Raw genomic sequence first — 18,809 nt, forward strand, 5'->3', positions numbered from 1 at the left:
CATTATGTAACTGAATTGAATTCATCAAAACCTTGCCATGCCACACACCTGTCTTCAACTCTTGCATCAAATTTAAGCCGAATTTCCGCCAACTATTCATCGCATTTTCCGGACCAGTTTCAGAGTCAGATTCGCATTCCCAGGGGGCTGTGAGCCGTCTATTTATAGGGAAAATTCCTCTTTGATGTCCCGTGCCGCACACAATGCCCGTGCCGATGTTCAGTTGGCCATGTCGGGAATTATTATTTTCCGTCACAGGCCTGCATAAAGGAAAACTCCCTGGCCCCGGGCACACTCGCACACTTGCACACACAAATCATAAAAGCTGCTTAGCTGTCCTTTCGTGCATGTCCTGGCCATCTTAAGGACAAACTTGGCGAAAGGAGCAGCCGCCGCAGAAGGCCCCATGAAGCCATGGAGCCATGGAGTCCAAGAGGCTAATGGGGAGTGTGGCCGAAAAAGTGTTGCTATAAATAACCTTAGACATGCGGAACGTCCACTTCGCAACTCCCCTTTGCCATCATATAAATATGCATACAAGGTGTGGGTTTGCGACTGTTTGGGTTACGTGGCATGTACACACGCCAACTTTTGTCTGCAGCCAAAATCGAGGAAACAAAATAAAAGCAGTATTTTCTTTATTTCTTTTTTTTCCATGTGTTTTCCCTTCGCTTTTGCCCTAAAATGTGTAATATGGGGGCACATAAGCCGACGGCAAGTGTGTTATAGGTGTACTATGGCTGGAAAATCGGAAGCCAACGGAAAAACGAAACAAACCAACAAATTATGCAGAACTTTTTGACAGTCCCGCAGTCCTTTTCGGGTTTCTTATTTGCCGTTTCCTTTGTTCTTCCTGTCGGTTGAAAGTTTTCATTTTTGGTCCAAAACTTTGCCAATACGGAACAAGCAGAGCAACTTAAATTGATACGGATGGAAATTGCATGTGCGCATATATGAAAATTCAAAATATTTGCTCTTAGTTGCGCAAACCATAGTTAAATTTCAATACTTACTTGAAAACTTCTTAGGATTAAAATAAATAATCTGAAGTCTCTTATAGAAGCGACGGAACATACGATCTTGAACGTAGTCCCATAATTTAACATACGTACATGCAGTATAAATATCCTTCAACAGCATCTGGAATTCAAGGACTTTGTTTTGACAAGTCCTCTGGCAATGGAGAGGAAGAATAATAAAGAATGTGCAACGCAGATGTTTTCCTTTTAGAATTTGCTCTTCCATTCCATTGGCACACAAGCTCATCCAACAAAAAGAAGCTAACAAAGAGTGGCCAGCACTACCAATCTCCAGTTTCAGTTTTAGCCCCCTTTTCACCCCCTTTAAATTGAGATGAGGTCCATCGAATAGTTTGAATAAGAACGCCCACGGTTTGTGTATATATTTTTTAAGGATTTCAAATTCATTTTATTGGTTTTTTTGTTTGTTTCTTTTCCTTTGTGTTTTGTTGTTTCTCTTCCTCTCCTCTTTAAACCATCATTTTACTTATAATTCTTTTAATTTTTCGCAAATTTGTTTTTTATTGTATGCTTGTTTGTTGTGTTTGTTTGGTTGTTTTTGTATGTTTTATTTTTTTTTCAAGACTTTTCATCTTATTTGTTGGTTTTTAAATATATATATATATATTTTTGTATATATATATGCACTTGCTATATAAACTTAAATGTACAAACTAAATTAAATAACGTGAATTTTGCTTTCTCATTTTCTTGCGTTCTGGTTCTTGTCACACACATAATATTCATATATGTATATATATATGTATGTTTATTTAGTTAATATGTACCTCGCACGCACTCACATGAAACAACAACGAAAGGGTTTCCTCTTTACTGGCTAAACTAACCGAACAAACTTTTTGACTCAGGGGAAGGGATTTAGAGTACAAAAGAATAGACAGATGATAAAAGTAGTACAAGTTAGTGCATAATGTATCTTTAATACAAAAACGTAAAGCATTCAAATCGTTAGTCAGATAGTAAAGCTCAGGTAGGGCTCCTCAGATACTGTATCTGCATATTCAAAGAGCTGCGCTAACAGCTATCGTAAAAAGTTAACTAACACAGGAAAGAAATTGCACAAAATTAAAGATCGCCTTCTTGCCCTCTTACTGCACATATGTTTCGAATATATATACTTGTATTTTGTTTTATATATCCACATTAAATTTGTATGCTCAGACTACCGTAGATTATTTTCAGAATATGCTTATGTGTGAGTGTGTTGTCTGTGTGTGGTTGTGGGTGTGGTTTTGGGTGTGAGTGTGGTTGTGGTGTGGTTGTGGGTGACTGACAAAGGACACAAATCAAAGGATCGGCGACAGGTTTGCACACAAACACGAGTCGGAAACACATAAACATGTGTATGTTTCATAAAAAGGGGAGACATTCTGGTTGTGATGTGAACATTTCGTGGCTACAAACATCGTCTTCTTAGTCGATTGATTTCGGTTTTTGCTTTGTTTACGTTTATTTACCATTAAATTTAGATGCTTAATTAATGCCTATTTATGACTTTTGTCTCGCAACTAGTTGAACAAATAATCATAGAAAACATAAAAAGTATCTATAAATTAAATATTATTTGTTATCTGTTACGATCCCGAGTTGCTCTCGCTCTTTATATCTCTCTTCTCACAACAACATAATTTAAAAGTCTTCACTTTTAGAAATAAATAATAACAGGGAAGGAATAATACGGAGAAGTGCCATCAAAATTGAAAAGGTTGTTCGAAAACGATTCGATGGATCCTAACGGCCAGTTAAAATGATTTCCACTCCTCTCCGCACATAACGAAACAATAAATAACTCCGATCGATATTTACTTGAATATAACTGCTATAGTTGCCTTTTACTCTTCATTTTCCTCTTTGCTCCAATTAATTATACTTAGCACATGATATTCGCTTTGTTCTGCTCCTGGTAAGTATAATGCTTCAATCTTTGTGTATATATAGACATGATTCCGTCGACATCTTCGGCATCCGCTTCTCTTTAGTTTCATTAATGCTAAGTTTTATACGTTTTTTACACACAAATTTCAGTTGATTTTTTTTTGTTTTCTTTTCTTATGTTGCTTAAATGTAAACATTTAGATTTCTTTTTCTTTACTTTATATATTTCTTGCTGCGTTTCAAATGTTTCTTGTTACTTTTACGTTTACGTTTACTTGCTTTAGTGTGTTTTATACTTTTGAGTTTTGAGTAGTTGGTGTGGGTACCTTGCGAGTAGTGAGTGGATGGACAACTATTTATGAGTGAGTGCGCATACTTGGTTATGGGCATAATGCTCTGATTCAGCTTTAAGTTCTGGTTCTGTGTTCTGTTACTGTTTTTTGATCCGGGGCGGGCGGGCGTTTGGTTTATTGTTGCACGTCGTCGCTGATTGTACAACATTTATATACGCGAATATATATAAATATCTAGAGACATGTCTACGGTTTAGACGGTAAAGACGCCAAATTTTCGGGGCTACTTGTATTGAAGCTCGCTTAGCGGGAAGGCGGGGGGCAAAAGAGCTTCCAGTGGACTGATTTCACTCACCGGTCACCCAACTGAATGACCAGTGTCCTCATTTGCTTTTGCTTCTGGTTATTCTGAGGGCCTCAAACACGATTCTGCTCTTCTTCCGTACTCAATCTCATTACAACTTTAATGAATCGCAATATTTGCCTGCCTGCCTGCCTTCTTTTGTTTGCTTGCTGATGCCGCTTGGTTTTTTTTTGTCAAGCACACTGTGTGCGCCATAATTTTTGTGTTACATTTAACCTTTTGTATTTCATTTAAAAATTATTAAAGCGTTTTATACTCTTTCAACTTGATGTTGCTGCAGCTGACTGAGTAACCGACCTGGATCATTCGATCGATCGAATTGAAATGAAATGAAAATTCTTTAGCCCTGGTTTAGATGACGATTCTCCTGGATTTCCTCTTATGATTTTCCTCTAATGTTTTTTTTTAGTGTCTTCCATTCACTTTCGCTTTTGCACTTGCTTCTGTTGTTGGTTCTTAATGGGTTCCTCTTGTATTCTTTAGTTAAGACTAAGCTACGTTTACAACTAAATATCTGTAGTCTCGTGGTTAAATACGCTATATGTTATGAATGAATATTAATGTGTAAGTCATTATTTTATCGGTTTCTATATCTTGTTTCGGTATCCGGATTTCAAATCGTCTTCCAAGTCCTTCCACTCTTCTTCACACACTCGATGAATAGATTGTTCCGGCTGTGTCTTCGAACTGTTCCACTTGAACACGAAGGGAAATGCTGAAAGATATCAGAGATCGAAGAAGAAAAAGAGTTAGTTGTGTCTGCAAACTCAATCAAGCATGCATTTGCATAATTCGCAATTTATTCAGCTCGTATCGATCGGCTTTGACTTCTTCCGATCCGGTCCCATAGCCACCCAACCTTGACTTTAGCCCCGACTGTACTTCCTACTCGGGTTTCTTCACCTCTGCCGCATATCAAATTGAGCTAAAGCACGCCCGATAACTCATTCAGCACACAAAACCACCGAAAGCGAATCGATTCTATTAATATGTTGAATTTGGCCAGTGGTTATTTCTAGTTTCTCGCTTGGCTCAGGGCATTCTGCTAGGTCAAGGTCGTGTCTATGAGTTCCCTGTGAGGGAACCACTAATCTAGAGTCAGAAAACATTCATAAATATATGGGTGAATGCACTTGTTTATCATATTAAATAGTGTACATAATAGGAACATGTTGCTTTATTCAAACGGCTTAAAGCTTGGAAAGTGCTAAGATTTGCCTAATAGCTGGTAAAACTACTGTTTAACCTTTGACTTTCATTATACAAAATGTTGTGTTTCATGTTTTGAGAACGGCGCTTGCAATCCTGGCAGCTGAACGATAACTGCCCTGTTGGCACTTGAACTGAACGGTTTATAAAAGGACCAATCCCACAGGAAAAGTGATAAAACTCCCGCGGCCTGGAGAAATTTTCCCATGTCCCCGAGCATATTGGCATGTTAAAAGTTTTATGGATTTTTCGCCTTATCAGTCCGGCACATGCTTGGCTGCTCCTACCACCCACCACCCCCTTTCATGGGCGTCCCATGACGTCAGCGAGGCACAGCGGCGTGCTATATTAAATCTCTTACACGGAACACACACTCGCACACTCGAAATGTGCGGAGGAAAAACAAAAATATAACAAGATAAAAAACATTCACAGGCGGCGTTTTATCGCCGAAACAAAAAGCGTCACTGAATCGCTGCCGCTGCACCCACGCAAAGGTAGCCCAAACACACACATAAGATACAGATACAGATACAGATACATTTACACGTACACGTTCGAGTATCCGAAAGCGGAGAGGTGCAGTGTGCTCAGGTATCGGCTGTGAGTTGGGTTGCTGGAGTTTGGCATTGAATTTACAAGAGATCTTTTGTCCGCCATTGTCTCGAATTACATAAGTTCGAAACCGAAATAATGTGGCCAACAAAGAGCGGTTGCAAAGGGCGGCGGCATTACGCGTACCAAGTAACAAAACTAATGGAAGCAGACAGAAGAAACTTTCACCCATCCAGCGATCGACGCTGGCCTTGAAGCTCACCAAAAACCGAAATTGTTGCCAGCCTTAATGCAGCAAAAAGTAAACGCATTTAATATTGATATCATAACGCCAAAGGCTTGAAAAGTACCCGAAAGATGGGCCACTGAAATATTCATATAATCTCTTTGTTGCATAAAACATGCCAAGTTGCCTCGAACAAATCTGAAAACTCATTTGGTGTAACAAGTTCACCAAGAGCTTCAAACTTGTCTAAGAACTCGGTTAGTTGGGTTTGAGTGGGGAAGAGTAGGATAGAATGGTGGCAGGTGGATTCTTGGCAACACATTTGACCTACACGCAATGACAAAAATGTTGCCAAAAAGAACAATCAAAAAATGCCTCGACATATATATATTTCTATGAGACGGCGGAAAAAAAGGATACTTAAATCATATGAAAAATAAATTATTTTATATAAGATTTAATTTCTCTGTTGATTCAGCCCCTTCGCAGTTTGGCGCACAAAGACGAAAAACATTTCAATAAATCAGCTAAAAGCCAAGACAACGCGAGTGGTGGACAAGCCGAAAATATCTTTAGATATATTCATATGCATATATAATCTATAAATGAACATATTTCACCGCGCTATATATCTGCGACAATATCACGAATATAATGTTCGACCAGCTGCTGTTTCTGTCGCTTCAATGTCTTGCCCTAAAAAAAAACTCCTGTGAAATGCCGACTGACACTTAACTCCAGACTTTTTATCATCTTTCCATTGTTATATAGCTTGTTTACATATGCCGAAGCTTATGAATATTGCAAGCCACCCACATGCAAATGGTGTATAAATACACGCCATTCACGATTTTTCACTTTATTTATAGTTAGCTCACTCATTTGCCTAAGCCACTCGAGCAACTCAACTCGAAATTGGACTCACTCCCTTCGAGAAATCCACATTCCCCATTTGGTTAGTTGGTTAGTTGGCCAAGGAGTCAGTTGCCGAGTTTCCCTAGTCGGTAATTACGCATTTTAAAATGCAGTCTGTGTTCTGAAGGCATTAAATATTTACAGGCAGACAAGGGTAGCAACACAGTTCCTCAGTCCGGCAGCAAAAAATTGAATATGTCGTTCTCCCAGTCCACTTATTCAGCTCACACAATCCCAGTTGGTCGTCGTTTGGCCTTTTCTAAAATGCACAAAACACTAAACAGTCTGGAAAAAAAGTTAGAGGCATACGAGTAAAGAGCCAAAAACTGTGTCAGTAATCTTCAGTTGTCTTCCGAGCACGTCGTCAACTACTTAACTCTGCCTTCAAATTTCACATATTTGTGAGACAACCAAAGAGGCCCGTCGTTTAAATTTTTAGGACAGATAAGAACAGGGAATAGTGTTAATGAAAGCAGATTCCAAGGACTCAGAGGAATGAAATTTGTCAAGCGTATGCATTTATAATTAGAACCCTGATTGCAATGAGTAAACAAGATTTGTTCTAGCTAGAATCATATATACTGTCGATCTGAATAGCTTAACTCTTTTAATCAACAAAAGTGAGCACATTAAACGGTTATCAACCATTCAATTTCTCTCACGATTGATTGGTTAAGTTCTCCACAATATATGTACATTTCTTTTGAAAACTTTCCCATACACTTGAGTAACCTCTGGCAGTTTCCTTTTGGACTTCGTCACTCTGGTCATTCCGGGGAGTGTTTTTCTTGCATTGACTTTGGGTTCAAGGAACGCCGAATAAAAAGAAAAAGGCTCTGCAATTTGCAATTCACATTCGGCGCTTTTGTTGTTCCCAATTCATTTCTGCTCAGTCTCACATCCAGACACTCGCTTTGAACCCTCAACTTTGTTTAATAACAAAACAAATGCAAGACAAATGCAAAAGGCAAACAAAAAATTGGCCAATGAAAGAGCACAGAATCGGTATCGGAATGCGAATGGGGATCGGCATGCCAATTATTGGGGCGCCCTCCCATCAATACATATATATATGTACATATGTATATACATATTTTTTTTTTGCCGCTGCCCGTAAATCAAAGTGTGGAAAAGTTTTGGGGCAGTAGAAAAGAGAAATAAAAAATTGATAGAGACTTTCGCGCCGTATCTAATGTCAATAAACTTCTTGCCTTTGAAATCAAATCAATTTTCATGCCAAGCGAAAGCGGGCAGCCATCTTGATGGAGCAGGGAAAGCGGAAAAGCGGAAAATCGAGTACGAAGTGGCACCAAAGAAGGGAAAATCGATGCCAGCCCTCAAGACAAATCAATTAAAAGGAAATTTCACGTATATTATTCTGTGTTAAATTTGCACATTTTCACCTTTTCAGCGACGCAATGGAAAAATGTCAACGAAACGAGCTGAAGTGTAGTGAAATGAACAGGAAACGGAAACATGACAAACGGAGGGGATTCCAGTGAACGAGGGACACGACTGGAGACTACGAAGGCTGATGGGCTGATGGGCTGCCCACACAGAAGCGCAAATTAAAAGCAAATTTCAATTTTTGCAATGACATTGTCACTGTTTTTGCTGCCGCCACTCTCGCTGTTTGTTGTAACAGAATTAACTACGAAAGTAATTAAAGACCAGGGGCAAGGCAGGGCAAGTTGGCCCAGAGCTGGACGGGATGGGCTGATGGGATTGCCGGGGCCGGGTTCGAGTCCGGGTCCGGGTGCGGGTCAACTGGTGCCCGCAGGGAAAGCGGCGGAGAGACAGGAGCTTTCCACGGATGAGAGGTGGCCATAAAAAGACTCAACTTGTCTTGCGCGCGCATGATGGCAATTATCATTACACACCAACGCACCTACAAGCGTTGGGCGATCCAAAAGTTTGGAGTACAATTACTAAATATGAATATGTTATGAATATATCATTTATTTACAAGTTCACAGGATTAGTCATTCATTACAAACAGTTCATGGCTCATATATTTAACATATTTTTAAGCTAATAATTTCTTTTGCATTAAATATGATGATTTATTGTTTTCAATTTGTTTATTTGCTTGTATCTATGGCATTTACAACAAAAATATAAGAGTATTGGAATATAAATGAGGAGATTCATTAGTTTCGAATTGTGTTCTTCCTGTTTTTGCATCGTAACTATAGTAACGAATATAAAAAGAGTTCGAAATTCAAATGAAGTAGACCGCCGATAAAGTTTACTCGTAAATCGACCCTCGCCCAACGCTAACCACCCACTCACAGGCTGAAGAAGCCACTGAGGATAATGGATAAGGATGGGCAGGGGCTTACACGCAACAGCGCCGCCGGCGACATGGCACACAATTTGTGCGCTGCAATAAAATAAAATTAAAATTTGAAACAACTAAGGCAGCAGCAACATTGAAACATTCATTCAAAGTGGCGAGCAGAGGGCAGGGAGCAGAGAGTGGTTCGCAAGAATTCAGTGGGAAGCTGTTTTGTATAAATATGTATATATGTATATATATGAGTGTGCAGCACACTGGGCGTATGAGTGATGAGCGATATTCTTTTGTTGCCATTCTACTCTCCTATCCTTTGGAGTATGGGATGGCATTATAATCTCTCTTTGCTGCGTTCATTTCACTCGTGATTACGATAAGACAGTAATTACATTTATCTGCTGCTGGCAGCATTCGACACCAGCAGCTGAGGGCAAAGCCAACGTTTGGCGGCTTTAATCGCGACCACATTGCGTATGCGTAATATATGCAAACGCGTTGCGTATACGTCATGTTGTGCCAGCGTTTGTCCAAGGTGAGTGCATAGAATTAGTTAAATTATCAGCGGATGGCCTTCGGGTGCTAACTACTGCGACTAACGCAGCATGAAATTGCCGCAGAGAGTGGAGAGAAGCGGCATTCTTGAATATTCATATGTATATAGTAATTCGCATAGGTCAAGGACATCGTGGCAATTGTTTATGAGTGATTAGAAACGGCCTGACAAGTGCCCCGATTGTACGTAAATGACGTCAGCAGCTTGTAAAACCTTTCCATGGGTGATAACCCAATTAAATTGAGCACATGGATAATGAAGAATATATTAAAGACGACAAGAACTGCGTTGGAAATCTGAATAATCGAGGCAGGGGTAAAGTGTTTTGTCACCCAAGAGATTGATGATTCAATTAAGGCAAAAAGTGAAAAGAAAGCCAAAGCAAAAAGGATCATGTGCAGACCTTTTGCCCAACCCACCGTTTTGTTCAGTGTGTTTCTTATGTTTGAGGCAAAAGAAAAAAAAGCGAGGGCGTACAATAATTAATCAATAATTACGCTTTGCGTGAGCGAAGGGAGAACCAGAGACCTGGGTGGCAAATAAAACAATATTCATTTATTTGCGGCTGCCTATGGCACCTGGCCCCACCTCCTTCTCCACCGCTCCACGCCCCCTCGAGAGCCGCCCTCTTTCAATGTCAGGCCAGCACAACAACAACAATTATTATTGATTACATGTCAGTTGTATTGAGTTTGCGGGAAAGAGGCAGTAGTCACTGTCCCTGCCCACCTACCACGTGTCCCCGTCTATCTAATTGTATTCCTCTGCCTGTTTTTTATCAAATTCAATTAGACGCACGACTATAACTGTAATTGTGTGTTAGCCGCCAGATAGAAAATGTATATACACTTACGTATAAAAAGGGGGTACAGATGTGGAGTCAATAAAACGTTTGTTATTTTGTTGTCTTTGTTATCAGGACACATGAAAACTGGAAATGCACCGATGGTCGATGGTGATGATGATATAACTGACTGAAACTAGCACAAAACTCGTTTCCATACTCAAATGGGGTGCATATTCTTAACCCATTTTCGCAGAAACCCAAACAAAACAAATTAAAAAACAGTAAAAACCACACACAATGGAAAAAAGGGCTGAGAAACTTCTAGGGAAAAGTTGAAAAAAAAAAACTATGGATCGGGGAGCCGCATAAATATGAATCTAATAACTCTCTTTGTTTGCTCTATCTCGTCTTGGCTCTTATCGCTTAGCATTCGCCAGCTGTTGTTTCGCTTTAGCGACCAAGTTTTGTTTTAGTTTTCTGGCCCATTGTCAGCAGCAACAACCTCACAACTGGCGTCAATAAGTTTTCCTTATTTTTTTTTATTTTAATGATTCCATGCCGATAAGCCCTCAAGGGGGCAGCACTCGTTGTTGTCGGTTTGTTGTGCTTCCCCATTAAAAATTTGTTATCATCGAAAAGTGTATGTACTCACGTACATATCCCTAGATTAAATTGAATCAATGAATTTTAATTCGCAGAAATTCGATAGCAAACAAAAGAGAAGCAAGTTCGATGTATGTACATGGTCATATAAACTAGTTGCCCTGCATTTTTTTTATCGTTTGTCGCGTTTTAAATTTTGCATGAAGTCATTCCTCACCGTCGAATGCATGTGTGTACATAGCACCTGCCCATAAATAACCGGCAGTAAACAACAAGCAACGAGGAACGGCATAAAATAGAAAACCAAAACCAAAACGGAAAATTTCAATTTTCATTGTGCAGCGTTTTTCCATGTTCAATTCTATTTTATTTGCCCATAAATACGGAATGAAAATTGCTGGTTACTGTGCGGGACAGTCGGACAGATAGCTAGAATGGGGGTTGCTGGAAGAGTCAGCGTTTATCTCACAGATACACACCGCATAAGAACGTGAAATAGCATATACCTCGACCATTAGATGCGCTTTGATCAAGTGGAAAGATGTGATAAGGGAAACCCGTTTCGCGTAGTATAAAAAGTGCACTTGAGCACTGGCTTAATCAACCTTTTGTGTATCTTCAGAAAAATATACATATCCCCAACGCTGGAGCTTATACATATACGAAGCGTAACGAAAAGGTATTTAAAATCTAAGAAAGCAACAATGTTGCTCAAGAAAAATAACACAATGTGCTCTTGTATTTATTTATATAGTTTTGATTAGTTTGTCTTATAGGGAAATGTTCCCATTAGAGAGAAATGCACATCGACAATAAAACGTGAAAAAAGCAAACAAACAAACGATCGGCACACGATACCAATAAAAGGAAAGAAAAACAACTGTTTGGCTGGGAAAGAGATAATGGTGGGCAGCAAGTAAGATCGCCTGATCCTGATCGAGAACATACAATATACTTTATGAGGTCGCGCGAGAACAAAATGCCCTCGCATTCCACTAGAACGCGTTCTGGGGAAAGAGTAGCGAAAATAAACAGCGGCTACAATTTTTTGAAAGCAACAACGACAACGAAAATAATTGCACAAATGAAACTGAGCGAAAAAAGACGCGAAAAAGCAAAAATTAAAACGAGCACAACGAAGCTGCCGCCGACGTGTGCGTTATTTAAATGATTTTGCCAGTTTGCCAGTTTGCCTCGCTGTGGCTGTCTCAATTTAAATGTTTTTTATAGCCGCCTGCATTCGGCGACTGCCACTCCTAACATTTTCAGAGGGGCAGTCAGATTTAAAGGGGTTTCCAAGGGGCCTAAAAAAGCCGACTGAGACCCGTTTGCCAAACTGAGACGGAAAATCCAATCCAATCCGAACCAAACCAAAACCAAACCGCACCAAAACGAAACGAAATGAAACGAAGCGAAAAAGTTAATAAAATCAACAAACACAATTAAGGCAAAGACAGAAATCGTTTAATTTATTCTTCATGCGTATGAAAACGAAAATACTTGTACAATTTGAGCTTTGCCTCTTTTCGCTCTTTTATTTCTCATGTGCTCCTTTTGCATATATTGCTCATACGACGCGTTGACTCTGTCAGTTTGTAAGAGCTCAAACAGCAAAAAATTATTGTAAGCAGTGTATAGCAGTGTTTTTTATAATAAAACGGATAACTGCTGTTTCTGAATTTTACTGGGGAATGTATATATTGCTCTTGGCATTTAATTTACTGATGCACTCGAAAGTTCGCATATTAAATAGCCAAGTCATATTCAAGTTTCGTACTATGAACAATTTGTATTAAATTATTCAAAGAATTGTTGAGATTTTTACCAGTGAACTACCTTTAAAAACCAAAATGGAATTGGTCCCCAAGGGGGAACGAGAACCATTTACCTTATTGAATTCTCGGAAAATTCCGGGTTTTCCCCCCACACGGCGACTTAATTGTTTTCACTTCTCAACGACCATTGTCTTGGTATCTCTGTCTTATTGTTACCATCGCCATCGCCATTTACTTGGCCGCACTTGCAGCGCGTGCGTGCTGGCTCTGGCTGGCTGAAAAGCGCGATTTGAGGGCACTGTTACAAGGCTGCCCGGCCTAGTCGTTATGTCTCTGACTGTCTGAGATCTACCACGCCCCCGCACCGCCCCTCTCTGGCAACCCGAAATTGGCCAGACATCGTCTCAGATTCACAAGCGCGTTGGCAGTTGCAATTCTGTGTGTTTTTGGGCCGATTGCTAAGACTGCTCAACTTGGCTTGGTCTAGGTGTTTATTGGAGCACGACGAATGCGATGCGTGTTGAATCCATGTTGCTTGGTATCTGAGTGCTTGTGCTGCGACTTCTGGGAACAAGTTTGCTCAGCGACATCCAGCTGGGAGTTGAACTTTGGCTCCTAGTTTGCTCCAAATCAGCAAAGTACCAAAGACAAGGGAGCTCATAACAGTACAATCAAGTTATTCCACTTTGAGACTTTCTCGCAGCACTTAGCTCAGCTTATATACTCGTATAAGCAATTAAAATGCATATCTCAAATGTATAATTATTTTAATTAAATAGCCTAAACTCAAAAAAAAAATATCAATATGATGTGCTAAATCAGCAACGCCTATAACTCGTTGCCACAGGCCAGCGAAAAAGTTTAATTGGCTTATCAGGGGAAATCGAATTCTAGGGCGTGCCTTCCAATCAGTTTCTTTGCGTGATAACGCTTCCCCCCGTCGCCTTTGCATTGATAAGCAATCAGAAAAGCCGTCGAGTTAATGTAAATAAGTAAACCTAATGCCCGACACTTAGTACCCATGACTACGACGGGTCTAATTGACTTGGCCCAAAACAAATGATTGATGGCCTTCTCAGCTAGCAAAGCGGCAGTAACAACCAAATGTTTATACATACATTTATACGCATAATTGGTGCCAATAAAACTGTAGACAACACATGTCGCATGGAAATGTACATATATATATATATATGCAGGGGAATCGAAGGAGAAACTAAAACAGCAAAAGTGTGTGATGTTTGGATGGACAACTCTTTTGGGGCTAGGCCAAAGGTCGAGCAAGGTCACGGTCGACGATTACCGCACATTGGCGTGAATATTTCGGATTTTTCCCTTTGATCTGCCCCAAAACAAGTTGATGCAGTCAAGCTTTTCCCCAGAATTAACTGCCACCCTTGATTGCGTTTCTGTTTTTAGTTTTCGCATTTCCACAATTTCTAAACTTTATGCGGCTTTCGCACGCAGCTCTTGCTTTTGTTTTGCTCATGATGTTTGCACATAAAACTTATTATAATTTATTAATTACCAGCAGCGTTTTTGGCTTTGATAAAAGAAGCACAATTTCGGTAATGGCCAACGGGCACGCAATCGTGGTGGGCAAAGCTCGTCAAAGAGACGAGAAATAATTCATAAAATAAAAGATATATTTCTTCCACTGCCTTTTGCTTTGACATTATTCATAACTTTCTCTCCCCTTTTCGTTGGCCTTTCAAATGGGTCAAGTGCGAATGACTACATTTCTGTGTGGAAATTGTGGGAGTCCCAGGAAATTAAAATGGAAAAGCATTTTGCTATTTAATTAAAGAAGATGAATCACAGAAGATTCGGAACATGCGGAAAAGTTTAATGGATATTCACTTTACTTCTGCTGCACTGGACTGAAATGATTACATTTCAGCTAGAAAGTTTCAAGATTTACAACCCCACAAACTTTTGAGTGTAACTTGACTTTAAGCACCTAGAATTCCTTTGAACGTAATTGGTTTGCATTGCTGCTATCAGCCGTCTAGTTTGTCTGTTGGGGAGATTAGAGCCGTCTAAACTACGCTTTCCTGCTACAGTTAACGTTTACGACCGCATTCTGACGCTTATTGCAATTAATGATTCGATGTTTACGGCCATTTCTGCCCCGGGGGTCTGCCTGTGAGTAAGTGGTCATGCTCGAGTATCTTTTTGAGAAAACATCACGTAGGTTTGGGAGCCGCAGGGCAACCAGCCGCGTATCACAATAAGCCAAGTCACCGAGGGAAACTAATTAAAAGAATTCCGTGTACGGGGCAACTGTCGCGGGCAGAACAATTGACGGACGAGCTGAAAGCTGAAATGCCTTTTGTCTCATAATCAACTCTCCGGCACTCACTCGCACTCTCCTTAAAACACGCAAACAAGCAAAAAACATTCCACTGAAAGCAATCAATCAATCAAGCCTCTCGTCCATCAATCTCCAGCTAAAGTCAAAACAAAAACAAACCTAGAATACCCTTGCCCTGAATACCCTTCGCTTTCGCCGGCGAATCGTTACCGAAGAAAGTACGAAACACAGTCAATAGATTAATATCTCGTCCGGCAAATATGGTGAGAAATAGCCTTCTGAATTTGCACATTGATATATGGCATAATAAATTAAGAACTCGCCTTTCCCCGTATATCTCAGTAAGTCAATAGTAATTCCTCTCCATAAAACATTCTAGAGTTGGGCAGTAGAACTATTTTAATGTACCATTTTTAAATGAAATAAAGTATATAGTAATATTGAAACCTAGTGTTTGTATTGTAGTTATTTACTTAGGAACTTCATTTATTTACTTCAAATTTTTCACGACTGAAAGTAAACTGTGTTATCAGTAAGAATGTTATTAGTAACAAATAAGGGAATAAACTACATAGTAACCAAGACCTAGGAATCGCTGAGTAAACCTACTGAAATATTTGGGATTGACTAAGTTACTTGGATATTAGGATATGTCACTCAAAGTAAATTTTCCCAAACCCTCAATAGTTTTATATGAGCTACTATATACTTACGTTGATGTAAATTGTGGTGTGTGGTGAGAAATCCAATGTTGACAAAAGTGTGGATGTGGAGTAGATGCGGATAGATAGGCAGACGAAGATGTGGCTGTAGTTTTAGTGTTGTGGGGGCTGTTACAGTTGTTGTAGTTGTAAGTAGTAGACATATAGACAAGACGACGACAACGACGATGAGGACGTGGTCCGCGATGCCACGGCGGTGGCAACAGCAGGAGCAGTTGCTGATACAATCGCATTAGCGGATACAATTGCAGTTGCAGGCGCCTGCAGAACGAGGGGATTGGGCTGACTGGCGAAGAGCTCCTCTAGAATTCAGCAAACTCCTTGGCACACTTCTCGGTGCTGGAGATCCGCAGCGCCTCCTCCTCGTAATCATCGAAATTGCTCGTGTCGCCGGGACCCTTACACCGCGGAATGAACGGCGCCTCGATTTTCTTTTGGAAGATCGCAATCCAGTCGGTGGAGGCGAACCACTTCTGGTTCTTAATATCATTGACGCCCGCCTTCAGATTGCCGTAGCGCTTGGTCAGATCCACCTGCAGCAGGTTGCGCAGCAGGTCCTTCAGATCGGAGCCAAAGTGAGATGGGAAGCGCACCTTGCCGGATACGATCTTCTCGTAGATCTGGATCGGCTGATCCGCAAAGAACGGCGGATAGCCGGCGGCCATTTCGTAGACGAGCACGCCCAACGCCCACCAGTCGACGGCCTTGTTATAGCCCTTGGACAGAATGATTTCCGGGGCCAGGTATTCGGGCGTGCCGCACAGCGTCCAGGTGCGGCCCTTGACCCGCTTGGCAAAACCGAAGTCCGTCACCTTGAGGTAGCCCTGCGAGTCAATCAGCAGATTCTCCGGCTTCAGATCGCGGTAGATGAGGTCCAAGTAGTGCAGGTACTCGAAGGCCAGCACGATTTGCGCCGCATAGAAGCGCGAATGCGGCTCCGAGAAGCGGCCCACCTTGCGCAGGTGGGAGAACATCTCGCCACCGGGCACATACTCCAGCACCATGTAGAGGTTGGAGTTGTCCTTGAAATGGTAGCGCAGCGAGACGAGGAAGGGAAACTGGATGGCCTGCAGGATTCGCTTCTCGTTCAGCGTGTGCTCCACCTGCTTCAGCTTGACCACCTTCTGCTTATCGAGGATCTTCATGGCATAATAGTCTTTCGTGGGCTTGTGCTGGACAATCATGACACGGCCAAAGGAGCCAGTGCCCAGGGTCTTGATGCGTTCGAAGTCATCGAGGGCGGCGGTGTTGGTCGGATTGCGTCGCCACTTGTCCTCGAACTCCTCCTTGGCCTGCTCGAGGAACTCCTTCACCGTCTCGGCGGCATCGACCTTCTTGTTCGACGTGGTGGCGTTGTTGCCCATCTTGGAGATGGTGCCTGTTAGCGATGACAAACGGAACGTTGCGCTGGCCGACACTTGGGCCTGATCGTCGCCGGAGCTGCTAGGTCCTCCTCCCCCTCCTCCTGCTCCTCCGCTGGCACCTCCTGAATCCGCCCCTGAACCGGGCGTGGTCGTGGCGGCGGGGGGCGTACTCTTGTGGGCGGCGGCTGCTGACGAGGGGCCGCTGCTGCTGCTGCTAGCCTGGTCCGCTGGAGGTCCCGCTGCCGCTCCCGCTCCTCCCGCTGCCGCTCCGCCCTCCTCCTCGCAACTGGACTGCGCCTGTAGCTTGCCCTCGCCGGATGTGGAACTATGATGGGACTTTTTCTTTTTGAGGAACTGCAAAATGGACTTAGCTATTTTGCCGAGTTACGGGTCTACGGTGCGGATGAAATAGTTGCTCCTTCGGGGCCAAAGAGAGCTTCTCCCTAGAGCTCTCTCTCACTTATTCGCTGAATATCCTTTTGAATTTGTTTTTGTGGTGTGTTTTAAAGGCGCTTGGTTTAGACGCGTTTAAATTCTGGTATTTAGCACGTATTGGTTTCTTTTTTGTTTTATTTTGGAGGTCTTAAACTAGTTTTACACTTTAGGCTTAGACTAACATTTGGTTTCACACTTTAGGTTGCTTATGATCGCGATTTACTCTAATTTGAGAAGCTGCAAAGAGAAACGGGAGAGAAAACGGCACAAATTAGCGGGATATTCGTTAAGGGGCTAAAAATAAGAGTCCAGTTTTCCGAGTTCTTTATGCATGTACATATATATTTTAAGTTACTTATGCATGTATGTTCGCTCTTTTTGGATTTTTCACTTCATTTTGTTTTTGTTCTCACAGCGCATTGCTGGCACTTTTATGGTGCTTAAAAAAGCTGGTTATAATCACTGAATAAATAAGCTTAACAAAATCGCACACAAACTCGAAATTTAGAAAATAATAAAAAGAAGAGAGCAAAGGAATGGCAAAGAGAGCGAGTGAGAAGAAGAGGGAGATGGGGCGACTTTCGATCGTGTCAAGTGTCAAACAGCTGATGCTATAGTGCCCGCTCACTCCCACTCACGCACTGTTACGCAGCGCTGCTTCCTCTTCCTCGCGCATACTTCTCATTTTTGCCTATTTTAATTATTAAATACTTTTTTTTTGGCACCGTTTTGGTTTGGCTTCTGTTTTTTCATTTTCATTTCCTTTGCCTTTGCTTCTTTGCGTTTACTGGTGTTCGTGTGTGTATGTGTGCGAGTTGATGTGCATATGTATGCGCTTCTGGGTTTACTTTTGCGATCTCTCTTCAGCGCTCTCTTCGCAGGCACTTTTCCACATTTCGCACACTTTAAATTAGTTAAATTGGCCTTTATTGCTCGGTGTGCTAAATTTTCGCCATTCGATTTGGGCATAAAAAGTCCCGTGGTTTAAACAAACACAATCGCACACGCATACACACACACAGCGCTCACTCACACGCACACACACACACATAACACACACCCGCACACAGATTGAATAATCGATTTTTTACATTCATTTCCTTTTTCTGAGTTTGTTTGGCTTTGCATTTCGATTTTCGCTGCGCGAAATTACCTTTTTGCAATTAACGACTACGATGCCAGCGATTTGTAAACACTTTCAGAAATATTGCCTCGACTTTCCGATCGATTTGATGCACTGTAGCTGTGGATTGATGGCTTAGATTAAAAATACCCGCATAGCCGCCGAACCGAGTTTTCCCGTCCAAATCGTTCAAAGTTTTTTTTTCGACTGACGCGACTCGTGAATGCGCCCCCGCACGCAGGTGTGAGCAGGCCAGCGATAGGCAGCTCGCTCAGCGGGAGCGCTGCGGCGCAAACATGAGTAATCCCTACTGCGTGGGCGCTATTCCATCAGAAATTCGAAGTACACGAAAATAGCTAA

At 41.6% G+C, this 18,809-nt stretch overlaps 1 protein-coding gene and 1 long non-coding RNA gene across 3 annotated transcripts; both read right to left on the reverse strand.

Annotated features, from left to right (window-relative positions):
- Window positions 1-1,402: 1,402 nt before the first annotated feature.
- Window positions 1,403-17,268, reverse strand: LOC120457912 (cAMP-dependent protein kinase catalytic subunit 1). Of its 2 annotated transcripts, none has more exons than XM_039645491.2 (2): window positions 15,519-17,268; window positions 1,403-4,287 (listed from the first exon to the last, which is right to left on the reverse strand). In XM_039645491.2, the coding sequence occupies exon 1, from the start codon at window positions 16,889-16,891 to the stop codon at window positions 15,830-15,832; it is 1,062 nt and encodes a 353-aa protein (XP_039501425.1). In that variant the 5' UTR covers window positions 16,892-17,268; the 3' UTR covers window positions 1,403-4,287; window positions 15,519-15,829. The 2 variants fall into 2 exon arrangements, with proteins under 2 accessions (XP_039501425.1, XP_039501384.1); XM_039645450.1 differs by lacking the exon at window positions 1,403-4,287 and adding an exon at window positions 8,843-8,860 and having other exon boundaries at window positions 15,519-17,038.
- A 155-nt stretch (window positions 17,269-17,423) lies between these two features.
- Window positions 17,424-18,690, reverse strand: LOC120458005. The gene is made up of 2 exons (XR_005617153.2): window positions 18,480-18,690; window positions 17,424-17,563 (listed from the first exon to the last, which is right to left on the reverse strand). It is a non-coding gene; the product is annotated as an uncharacterized LOC120458005 (long non-coding RNA).
- Window positions 18,691-18,809: the final 119 nt, after the last annotated feature.

This window comes from Drosophila santomea, chromosome 2L (assembly GCF_016746245.2).
Source record: "Drosophila santomea strain STO CAGO 1482 chromosome 2L, Prin_Dsan_1.1, whole genome shotgun sequence".
NCBI lineage: Eukaryota > Metazoa > Arthropoda > Insecta > Diptera > Drosophilidae > Drosophila > Drosophila santomea.

Excerpts from the sequence above, each read along its gene's own strand:
- LOC120457912 (XM_039645491.2), bottom strand. The coding sequence starts at position 16,891 with ATGGGCAACAACGCCACCACGTCGAACAAGAAGGTCGATGCCGCCGAG.